Below are 13119 nucleotides of genomic sequence, written 5' to 3' on the forward strand. Positions count from 1 at the left end.
CAAATCAATAGAAAGAAAAACAATATACAATATACTTATAGCATCCTGACTCTATATATATATATATATATATATATATATATATATATATATATATATATATATATATATGTATGTATATATATATATCATCATCCTCTTTTAATGTCCATTTTCCATGCTGGCATGGGTTGGATGGTTTGACTAGAGCTGATAAGCTAGAGAGCTGCACCAGGTTCCAGTCTAATTTGGCTTGGCTTCTACAGCTGGATGCCCTTCCTAACACCAACCACTTTACAATGTGTGCTGAGTGCTTTTCATGCCATTGGCAAAGTGCCTATTACGTGGCACCAGCATGAGTGCTTTTTACATGGCAAGAGCACAGAACTCTTGCAGGCCAATCCTCTTCAACAGGGGATGCTGTCTCAACATTTCTACTGTGGAGGATGGGTCTTCTTGAGTACAGCAAGGCACCAGGAATCTTGATCCTTTGTCATTTGTCCAAAATATATATATATTAAATCTATATACAGGGGTTGGACAAAATAATGGAAACCCCTAGTGTTATTCAAATGAAAATTACAATCAAAAGGGAGAGAACTGAAATTTCAACTGACTAAAAATAAATTTGAGACATGCAGAGAGAGAATTACAGGTCTAGGAAAACTGAAACAAGTCCAGAATCATCACTACATCTATGATAGATCAGGTTCACTCCTCTTGGGTTATCTTCATATAATTTTGGGTCAATTTAAATTCTCTCTCATCCCCTTTTTGTTGACTTAATTTTTATTGCGAGCGCTATAACATCGCTAAGATGAACATAACTGATGTTTCAGTCAAGTCAACAGGGGAAGTTCTATGTTGTAACTCATCCTCCTAGAAATAGCAACCAAATATTTCTCCAATCACAGAAAGGCATTAAAAGTATAGTTTTAGCTATACTATCTTTTATTTTCTACCTGTTTCAGTCATTTGACTGCAGCCATGCTGGGGCACAGCTTTGAAAGGTTTCAGCTGAACAAATTGACTCTAGTGCTTGTCATTTTTTTAAAGTCTGGTACCTATTCTATCAATATCTTTTTGCCAAACTGCTAAGTAATGGGGACACAAACAAGCCAACACCAACTGCCAAGTAGTGGTGGTGGTGGGGACAAACACAAACACACAGACATATACATACATATATGTATATATATATATATATATATATATATATATATACAAGGATTTATTTTTCGTAATGAGAAAAAAAACCAAGGCTGTGTGCATTTATAAATGTTCTATAATGCAACACAGCCTTTTTTTTTATCTCCTTACGAAAAATAAATCCTTATATTCACACACTGATATATGACCTACGTTGGACCCCTTATTCGCATAATCACCGAACCTGGAGCTTAACTGTGGTCTATCCATAGCACTTACTCAGCATTACCTGAAACCTCTGGGTCTAATTGACACTACTATCGCTGATAACCTATATATATATATATATATATATATATACACCACAGGCATCCAAGAGCTTCCGTCTACCAAATTCACTCTCAAGGCATTGATCAGTCCAAGAGTACAGAAGACACTTGACCAAGGTTCTGCATAGTGGAAGTGAACCTGAAACTATGTGATTGCAAATAAGTTTCTTAACCACACAACCATGCCTGTCCCAATTCTATCTGGAAGGAAAAAAAAAAATGATCATGGCTGGAATGCATTTTAACCACAGGATAATTTTGTTGTCATCAGTCTTGGATCAGGACTGATAACTGTCCAAGAATGCAGAAGTGACCAACACAATTATTACAAGTTACTGACCCTTTCATTAGCTGGGATGCTGTAAAATAAGCTGCCATAGCTTGGTCATGCTCTTGGTCTACTGCAAATGAGTGGCCGTATGCTAACCATGCTGGGCCATACATACGGTCTAACGTCGTAGCTTTCCTGAAAGAAGAGATTATACATACAAAGTTTTATATACAAATATAGATTTAATTAACATATTTATCCATGTATATACCATATGTACGTTTTCCCAGATGTTTATACCTAAATATTAGGGATGCACATTATATGAGAACTAAACGCTACCCACTTAATGTGTTGCCATATTTTTCCTGTCAAGAGCATTGGAAATAAACTACATTTTCCAAGCTAAATGAAGCATAATAAAGAGTTCAAAATTATTAAATAATGCTACATTTTCCTATTATACTGATACTATTGGGTAAGAAAGAAAGTCCTGTTGCATTTCTGACATTAATCATTTTGAGGCTACTTTTTCAATACTAACAGTAGAATAAGCTTTAACCTATTACATTAGCCATACCAGACACTGCATGTTGTGTGAATTGAAAAGAGGTTCATTAGCAATGGAAGCAGCAAGAAATATTTGTTCTGTCTATAGAAATGAAGCTTTAAGTGTCTGGACATGCCAACAAGGATTTGGCCAGTTTTGCTAGGGAAATTTTTCTCTCACAGACTCCCCTCAATCAGTATGGCCAAGTTCTATCAATACTGAACTTCTGAAAACTGTAGTTGAGGAAAATCTAAAGCAAACTGCACAAGAATTAGCAAAACATTTCAATTAAAATCACACGTCAATCATAAAACACTTTTAAGAACTAAGAAAAGTGTCTAAACTTGGACAGAGGATCTCTCGTAATCTGACTGCTTCACAGCTTAAGAATCATTCTGTGCTCATCAATGAAAAGTACACTCACTACAAAACCTTTCCTAGGTAAAATCATTGCAAGTAATGAAAAGTGGGTTTGTAGCAATTATATCGAAAGAAAATGACAATGGTTAGCACCCAATGAGAAAGGAAAAGCTATCCTCAAACCAGGACTACTGTTGAAAAAGTTAAGTTCTATGTTTAGTGGGATATGGAGGGTGTCATCCATCATGAAGTGCTTAAAATCAAACTGAAACAATTAATGCAGAGAAGTATTGTCATCAACTGGAAGCATTGCAAAAAAATTTTCAGAGAAAAAACACCCATTAGAGGTCAACCATAAAGAGTGTGTTGCTCTTATATGATAATGCATGACCACATATTGCCCAAGCAATCAGGAAAAGTTTAATGATACTAAATATGAAAATTTTGCCGCATCCTCCTACCTTACCACATATGACTACCATTTTTATCAGACCATTGCAACATTATTTAGAGGGGTTGGCGTTAGGAAGGGTATCCAGCTGTAGAAACCCTGCCAAATTTAGATTGGAGCCTGGTGTTGCCATCCGGTTTCACCAGTCCTCAGTCAAATCGTCCAACCCATGCTAGCATGGAAAGCGGACGTTAAACGATGATGATGATGATGAAGGGGTCAAAAATGATATTGAGTGTTTCTTTGCTTTGAAACATGAAGAATTTTACCCATGAAGAATCAAGAATTTGCCAAATAGATGGGATTGTATTACCAATAATCATGGGGAAATATTACCTTGATTAACTATATCAATAAAGACCAGGGAAGTATTTGTTTCTTTCCCATCCTGAAATACAACAAAGGTTTCTTTCCGGCCTAAGATATTACATATTTGGGACAACTGGCAAAAACATGTCTCAAGGAATTACTATTGTCAAACTCCAGGATGGAAGGTGTCTTGCAAACAACTTGCACATGCAAGTGCTACCAGTCGAGAACTCCGCATACCGGAAGCCAGCAAATGTATGGGGTCATCAGGAGAGAATGAGCGCTGTTTCGGGGCCTACCTCTTGACAGCATCAATGCACACTGGCTCCCCTCACTGATATGAGGTCCTGCTTGCTAGATCAACTGGTGATTAAATATAGCTCAATATTTCTCTAGCTATCGCACATCATCTTTTTTAACCAAATCCAGTGGCTAGCCTTCTCCACGGTAGTTTGGATATCGGTCATGATGGTATTTACCTTTCGATGAGTTAGGCCTAACGATAACAACAGTTGTCTCTATGTACCATTATGAACAATGAGCAAAACAAAATAGCATGCAAGTGTGAAATTTTAGAGGATATCAAAGATAACTCACGTTAGATATCTACGTGCAGGTTCATAGTTATTTATGAGCAAATAGTAGCAGCCAACAGAGAACCAGGCCACCTAGAAGTGAAAGAAATTGTTTTAAAAAATGATTTCAAGTATAAATGGTTGACTGGGTGAATAGACATCTCTTCTAGTGTCATCTTTATATTTTGAGAAGGGAAAGAAAATCCCAAATACCATGCTATGTAACCAACAGACTGGGAGAGTGATAGAGGAACATAGTACTTATCCCTATAGGGATAGATCTCTCTCTCTCTAGCTTTTATCTTTTATTTCTTTCAGTCATTAGACTGTGGCCATGCTGGGGCACTGATTTGAAGAATTTTTAGTTGAACGAATCGACCCCAGTACTTACTTATTCTATTGGTCTCTTTTGCCAAACCGTTGAGTTACAGGGAGATAAAGAAACCATCACTGGTTGTTAAGCCACACAGACACACAAATCCACTTACAAGGCTTTGCTGAATAAGATCTGACAGGATGATCATGAGTTGACTGTCTTTTAATCATAGACCTGCTCAATGAAAGTCATATGAGGCTAAACAGCAAGAGGCATAGAGAAAGTGAGTGGACAACGAAGATAATGCAACGTGCTTGGATTCTCACGCAATTCCCATATAACAATAACATAAACACCTTATCCACTCAGCCACTTATTTATACTACAATGATAACTCACAAAAGAAAAAGTCAAAGTAATTCACACCATTTTAGTATTAAGAAAGCCATGTAAAACAAGCAAAAATACTTACTGGTTTAGTAGGATAGAGATCTACCAGTTTATGGGATAAGTAAAATAGCTCTGCAAACAAACAAACAAACAACATATAAACATATGAGGATTTACATTTTTAATACAATGTGTGTGTGTGTGTGTGTGTGTGTGTGTATACATATATACAAGTAAGCACATAAATGCAAAAGAAGGTGGAAAAAAACAGTACTCAAATACTGAAGGTAGAGTGATTTACAGCTTTAATAGAAAAAAAAAAACATACATACATACATATGTATACACATATATACACGTGTGTGTGTGAAGTGCAAATCTCTAATTTTAGAAGGAACCTGTGGAAGAGGGTAAATCCAGGATGAAGTGGAGAGAAAGGATCTTCAGACATTGGGCCTCACAGAGGAGATGATAAGAGACTGAGACTTCAAGCGATATGCTGTGCTTGAGAAGACATGTCAGGCTAAGTAAAAATTGTGACCATCCATACATACATTTGTCTTTTACAGCCAAGCCTCCCACTCCTTCTCTGTGGAAACGTCCTTGTCTTTGCCTTCTGAGTTTAAAAAGTGCCCAGGTCAACACTACTTTCTGTCCTGCCAAGATCAGTTAAGTAATCACTGGTGTTGATGTAGATGTAATTGACTATTTATTAGAAGATGGTGCCCAGAATGGCCACAATCACAAGGGAACCTCTAAACAGTCACTCAACATGCTAAAAATAACAACAAAATCTGCACTGTCTCACATTCCAGTTAATTTCAATTTTGTACCATCTCATTAGAGTTCGGAAATGGGATTTACCTATTTTATTATTTTCTACTCTAGGCACAAGGCCCAAAATTTTTGGGGAGGGGGCCAGTCAATTAGACCAACCCCAGTATGCAACTGGTACTTAATTTATTGACCCTGAAAGGATGAAAGGCAAAGTCGACCTTGGTGGAATTTGAACTCAGAATGTAAAGACAGACGAAATACCTATTTCGTTATTGCCCACAAGGGGCTAAACATAGAGGGAACAAACAAGAACAGACGAACGGATTAAGTCGATTACATCGACCCCAGTGCGTAACTGGTACTTATTTAATCGACCCCGAAAGGATGAAAGGCAAAGTCGACCTCGGCGGAATTTGAACTCAGAACGTAACGGCAGATGAAATACCGCTAAGCATTTCGCCCGGCATGCTAATGTTTCTGCCAGCTCGACGCCTTATAATTTACCTATTTTATTGACTTATCAAAACCAACATCTTTTTCACCCAATTTTATATCTTTTACATATTTCAATCATTGGACTGTGGCCATGCTGGGGCACTGCCATGACCCTAGTACTTACTTTTAAGTCTGGTACTTATTCTATCATTCTCTTTATCCAAACCACTAAGTTACAGAAACATAAACAAACTAATACTGATTGTTAAGTGGTGGGAGATGGACTAGACAAATGAAGACACAAAACACACACAACAGACTTCCACACAGTTTCCATCAATCAAATTCACTGACAAGGCATTGGTTGGCCGGTGACTATAACAGAAAATATTTGCCCAAGGTGCTTCACAGTAGGACTGAACCCAAAATCACATGATTACCAAGCAAGCTTCTTAACCACACAGCCATTCCAGTGTCCAATGTCCATCATCTATTTACATTATTGCTATGAAGTGGCTGGAGACAGGAAGAGTATCCAGATACAAACAATAAAAACATAACATCACCATCAACATTTAATGTCTGTTTTCTATACTGGCATGAGTTTGACAGCTCGACACAAACTAGTAAGGCTAGGGGCTGCACCAAGTTCCATAGTCTGTTTTAGTTTAGTTTCTGCAGCTGGATGCCTATCCTAATACCAACCACTGAGCAGAGTGTACTGGATGCTTCTTATGTTGTCCCAGCACCAGTGCTTTTTGTGTGACACCAGCACCCACACAAATGCTTTTTACATGGCACCTTGAAAATGAATGGAATGCCTGGTGTGTGTCTTGTTGTGGCTACCCCCTCTTATGAGGTATAGGCCTTGGTAAATGTACCTTGGTTTCAGGATATCAATTCTGTTGTGGTGGGTGGGTCTTCTTGAGCACAGCAATATGCTACACATCCCTGTCATCTATCATCTCCTTCATAAGTCTCACCGTTTTGAGAGCAGCCTTCAGTACTTCGTTAGTTGTGTTCCCTGTTGAGTGACTCAAATAATATGTGGCAAGCAACTGTACTGGAGCAGACCCAACAGACCCATGAAACCCATGCCAGTTTGGAAAAACATGTTAAAATATTCATCATGATGATGTCTATATTAATGTTAGCATACATCCGTGTCCACTAACCCACTCTTTAAAGTTCACACATCCTTATGTTTTTGTAAATCATAGACTTGTCAAATATAATTTTCACTCACCATTTGACTTTTTTAGTTCCACTAAGACTGCAATGTGTAAAGGAAGACACAAACTGTTGTAGGGATCTTTCTTCAAAACACTGAATGAAAAAGAAAGAACAGAAGAGAAAGTATATAAACTACAACAAAAGGAAAATAAACTGTATTGCCGATACTACAAGGCAAATTATTGATGTAGAATGGGCATAAGATGAATTGCATCAACATAAGACTATTTTCTTTGTACTTGATTTACTGACCAATTTAACCATTTAGCATTCAGATGACTATCAAATGTAATCACCACCATCATCATTATCATCGTTTAACATCCGCTTTCCATGCTGGTATGGGTTGGACAGTTTGACTGAGGACTGGCAAGCCAGGAGGCTGTACCAGGCTCCAATCTGATCTGGCAAGGTTTCTACAGCTGGATGCCCTTCCTAATGCCAACCACTCTGAGAGAGTGTAGTGGGTGCTTTTTACATGCCACCAGCACGTAAAATAATGTTAATTTATATACATTATTGGGGTTTAATCATGTATTATCTCATAGCTTTGAGATTTTGATGAAGTGATTATTTTTAGAATGATATTGTCATGTAAGTGGGAGAAGTTGGTTCCAGCTTGTTTGGACATAAAACATATAGGATATTTTAACTGGATATAGCCAGTTTAAATGCAAAAGGGTTAAGGAAAACAATGCACTGAATTAACTCTAGATGTCAAAAACAACAATGTTAAACACATGCTGTGAGTCTTGATTTTCACAGAAAAGTGAATGGATTTATTACTTAAAAGGGCCAATTATTCAAGTTGTTCAAACAACTAAAACAAGCACTCAATGAATTATGATGTAAGTGGCTCACTATACCATAGTGTGTTGGCACTCCGTCGCTTACGATGTTGAGGGTTCCAGTTGATTCAATCAACAGAACAGCCTGCTCGTGAAATTAACGTGCAAGTGGCTGAGCACTCCACAGACACACGTACCCTTAACATAGTTCTCAGGGATATTCAGCGTGACACAGTGTAACAAGGCTGACCCTTTGAATTACAGGCGCAACAGAAATAGGAAGTAAGAGTGAGAGAAAATTGTGGTGGAAGAGTACAGCAGGGTTCGCCACATCCCCTGCCGGAGTCTCGTGGAGCTTTTAGGTGTTTTCGCTCAATAAGCACTCACAACGCCCGAAACTGCGAGTCCGCTGCCCTAATCACTGGGCCATTACGCCTCCACACTATACCATAGACACTTAATGTAATCTTCAAACAGAATCAAAGTGATACCATATGTCACAAGCCTTAGCTCAGCAGGCTTCCCTGCAGTTTTTGGCAACTTATCTTCATTCACATGACTTTGATTAATCCAAGACTATAAATAGAAGACTACTGCTCAAAGTTTTGCATGTTGGTATCAAACTTTGAATCTTCTGATTAGAAGGAGAACATCTTAACTACTCAACCTTACCTTATTTTCACTCATCTACCACTGACAATGGTTGAACTGGCACAACAGAGAAGTAACAAATAAACTACAACGCGTTTTACCTATGAGTGATGTTGTAACAACGAATGAAATCACAGTTGTAATAATGACGTTCTGCAAGGTTCACTTCAACATCTAAATTGGTGGTGAAAGCTTCCAGTTGGTTAGGGATGTCCAGCTGCCCTGGTTTGTTGTACTGAAATCACAGGTAAATCAGAAATTTCAAACATGTATAGCACAAAAAATACACTCAAGGTAATCAAACATATGACACAACACAACAGCACACACACACACAAGAAACAAAAAACAACACACACTCATAACAACTACACCAGAATGCCTACCTTTTTAAGTCGGTTTTCATAAAGAAATTTCACAAGGTCTCTCTCCTCTTCAGGACATTGATGATTAAATGGTAGTGATTCTAAAAGTTCCTTTTCTGGAGAAAAAAAAGAGAAAAAAAATTACATGAAATACTGTCACGCATTGTAGTTTCAATAAGGAGTGATGTGAGTTCAGTCTCAGGCAGAGAGGTAATAGTACTATGTTCTGAAAGTTTGAGTGGGAGTATTAATTAATGGCTAGTAAAAGAGCGTGGTCTAGTTGTTAGGGTGTTGTACTCATGATTGCAAGATTGTGGTTTCAATTCTCACACTGGAATGTGCATCGATCTTTGAGCTAAACACTTCATTTCCCATTGCTCCAGCCCATTCGACTGTAAATGAGCAGCCTGCAATGGACTGGCATACCATTCAGTGGGAATGTTGGGATTTTGGTCACTTATATGCCCCAGATAACTAGGTAACAGGTCCTATACTTCCTAGGACATGAAGCAGTAATGTCCAGGATTCTTATCTATAATAATAAACATGAAATTCTGTCTGTGTGTCCATCTGGGACCCCTGTATCTCAGTCTACATTTGCTCTACATAGACATATACCTTTTTGAAATCAGGATGATCCCAGGATTGAAAATCTGCCCTTCATTTGGTTCTTGAACATCCAGCATTGGGATCAGGTCTAGATGAGTATTCGTTATATGCTAACAGTTGAAAATTCAAATTTTAAAAGAACTCCTGAAATTTGTGAACTTACAACTTTTTCATTTAAACTGAATTTAAAGTAACACCATATTGGTAGGGTACCGATAAATGCTTTATTATTGATGCTCTGTTTAGTTTTGGGTCACAGGCCCAATTAGCACTCCGCGGGAGCTAGCTTAAAAGTCCACATGGAGTATGGCTTTTAAGTTAGTGAATGGATAAGACAATGGTATGACTCAAAGAGGTAGATGCAGAAAGATAATGGAAGGAGAACCAGAGAGAGAGAGAGAGAGAGAGAGAGAGAGGGAGAGGGAGAGAAGGTGATAAAATGGTAGGAATGAGAAGAAAAGACAAGCAAGAGATAGAAGCATACTAATAAATATACAGAAATACAGCTTACAGTTTTATCAACATATGTTCTGTCACAAGAGAGAGAGAGGTAAAAGACAAGGAGTGATAAAAGAGAGAAAGAGAAAGAAGGAAAACATAAATGAGAAGAGAGAAAAAGAAAGATGGAATAACTACCTTCTTCAGCTGACAACATATGATGAGCAACTAGTCGATCAAATGCTTCAAAGCAATATATATCCTGATTTAAAGCCATCCGATAATAATCTGTTGCTAAGATACGGTTGTCCATGGCTTCGTATATCTTGCCACGTAGTAAGTTTATACAGCTTTCCATCTGGCACAAAAAAAAAAAAAATAAATATATAGAAATCTTCAGACTTTGGATGTATCTCGGACAGAGAAGAATCTACTAGAGAAGCTTGAAGTACAGATATCATTAAGAAGCACACGAGCTGTGCGCATAAGATGCAGGACTAATGATCCCAGAGACAAGAGTTATTAACTTCAAAGTTTTACTATTATTACACTACAGTCAAGTCACTGTGATGTACCTAGAGCAAGAAACATAACTGCGTGTATCAATTTGCTATCTGACACACATCACATACTTAATTCTCAATTCATTATGTGTGCATGTACGTTCCTATCTATCTCTCTCTTTCTGTGGTTAGAACGTCAGGCTCACAATCATGAAGTAGTGAGTTCAATTCCTGGACCAGGCTCTGTGTCGTGTTCTTGAGCAAGACACTTTACTTCATGTTGCTCCAGTTCACTCAACTGTAGAAATGAGTTGCGACATCACTGTTGCCACGGTAGCGTGGAGATGGGAAGCTGGTACTCATGGGTGACTGCTGGTCTTCTATAAACAACCTTGCCTAGACTTGTGCCGCAGAGAGGAACTGTCTAGGTGCATCCCATGATCATTCATGACTGAAGGGGTTTTTTACGTTTATATATATACATCTTTTGTTTTTGTTTCTTTTCTTAGTTGTGTTAGTCATTAGACTGTGGCCATACTGGGGCACAGCCTCGAAGAATTTTTAGCCAAATGAATTGACCCCAGTGCTTATTTTTTGTTAAGCCTGGTACTTATCACATTGGTCTTTTTTGCCAAACACCTAAGTTATGGGGATGTAAACACACCGACACCGGTTGTTAAGTGGTGGTGGGGGACAAACACAGACACAAAGACACACGCACATTACATACATACATATATATATGACGGGCTTCTTTCAGTTTTCATCTATCAAATTCACTCACAAGGCTTTAATCAGACTGAGTGCCGCTGGACTGGCTCCTGTGCAGGTGGCACATAAAAAACACCATTTTGAGCATGGCCGTGCCAGTACCACCTGACTGGCCTTCGTGCCGGTGGCACAAAAAAGCACCCACTACACACTCGGAGTGGTTGGGATTAGGAAGGGCATCCAGCTGTAGAAACTCTGCCAAATCAGATTGGAGCCTGGTGTAGCCATCTGGTTCGCCAGTCCTCAGTTAAATCGTCCAACCCACGCTAGCATGGAAAGCGGACATTAAACGATGATGAGGTTATACAAGAAACTTGCCCAAGGTACCACACATCAGGACTGAACCTGAAACTATGTGGTTTTGGGTTCAGTTCAACATCACCTTTAGTATATGTTTTCCACTATAGCTCTGGGTCAAATCAAAGTGTCCCTTTGTCTTGACATCACATGATAGTCATATAAGAGTGTCATTCATTTCCAATCTTTCATGAAAATATGTCCGACCAGGGGGAAATTGGTACTTTGCTTGGAAACAGGAAGGGTGCCAGCTTTAGAAAATCTGCCTCACTGACCTATGAAAGCATGAAAAATTGCAATGAAGCAGAAAGAGGAGAGACAGAAAGAGAGAGAGAACACATCTGAGTTAACAATTGTAATATGTTTCTTTTGGATATGGTCAACAATAACTGAAGAATTGAAAATATTCTTTAAAAAAAAAGAGAAAAAAAGAAACAAGAAAAAAAGAACACCAACAACTCACGTTTTGCGTAGACATACTCAATTCTGACATATTTGTACTTTGGTTCAAAGTCTTATTGAGGAATATTTTTGTCTGATTAGAATTTTGGTCAGATAGATTGATGATGTTCAAAGCTAGCTGCCATTCTTTACATTCATACTGAAACAAATTAAAACACATGATGTTACATTCTCCAACCTCCTACTTTCCAACATCAACTCAGACTAAACAAGAGAGCTTCTATGCAGTTTCATGACCTGCTACAAAGAGCAAGCAAATTGTCTCAAACCACATCCCACCATCTTCAAAACTGGAATATAATAATGTATTAGACAATGCAGGACAAAAGATATTCAAAACAAAATAATAAGACTGGAAGGTCACAAATGGAAGAGCTTTGACCATAGGCTCAATCACTAACTTTAATTTCTTTAGTTTATCAATATTAAAATCTCACGGTGGATTAGTGTGGTTAATTAACAACATTAATGTGGAGGCACAATGGCCCAGGGGTTAGGACAGTGGACTTGCGGTTGTAGGATCGCGGTTTTGATTCCAAGACCAAGCGTTGCGAGTGTTTATTGAGCGAAAACACCTGAAGCTCCACGTAGCTCCAGCAGGAGGTGGTAGTGAACTCTGCTGTACTCTTTCACCACAACTTTCTTTCTGTTTCTGTTGTGCCTGTATTTTAAAGGGGCCAGCCTTGTCACACTCTGTGTCACGCTGAATTTCTCTGAGAACTACATTAAGGGTACACGTGTCTGTGGAATACTCAGCCACTTGCACATTAATTTCACGAGCAGGCTGTTATGTTGATCAGATCAACTGGAACCCTTGTCGTCGTAACCGATGGAGTGCCACGATTAACAACATTAATGTACAGTCAGATTTTTACATATGAGGTGGTATCAAGAAGTTCCCAGACTAGTTCTGTAGTGTGTCAACAGATGGCAGCACACGGTTGCGTGCGCAGTGAGAGCTAGCAGTGACCTTCATGAGGTAGTGTGCCAAGTGACATCACTGTGTTTACTTCGCAAGTTGTGGAATTTGTGTTTTTGTGATCACGTGTATGCTGTAGTCTGCAATTTTGTTATGGTCAGGAACAATGTGAAATTTTGCGTTAAACTTGGG

At 38.5% G+C, this 13119-nt stretch overlaps 1 protein-coding gene across 1 annotated transcript in view; it reads right to left on the reverse strand.

Moving 5' to 3' along the window:
• Nucleotides 1-13119, reverse strand: part of LOC106868841 (cell division cycle protein 16 homolog) — a 35296-nt gene that overhangs the window by 16840 nt on the left and 5337 nt on the right. The window contains exons 5-12 of the mRNA XM_014914274.3: nt 12010-12147; nt 10174-10333; nt 8950-9044; nt 8665-8798; nt 7138-7217; nt 4762-4811; nt 3996-4066; nt 1798-1923 (exon numbers count right to left, since the gene is read on the reverse strand). Coding sequence (XP_014769760.1) covers nt 1798-1923; nt 3996-4066; nt 4762-4811; nt 7138-7217; nt 8665-8798; nt 8950-9044; nt 10174-10333; nt 12010-12147 — 854 coding nt within the window. The remainder of the gene's footprint in view (nt 1-1797; nt 1924-3995; nt 4067-4761; nt 4812-7137; nt 7218-8664; nt 8799-8949; nt 9045-10173; nt 10334-12009; nt 12148-13119) is intronic.

This window comes from Octopus bimaculoides, chromosome 7 (assembly GCF_046866305.1).
Source record: "Octopus bimaculoides isolate indiv1 chromosome 7, ASM4686630v1, whole genome shotgun sequence".
Taxonomy (NCBI): Eukaryota; Metazoa; Mollusca; class Cephalopoda; order Octopoda; family Octopodidae; genus Octopus; species Octopus bimaculoides.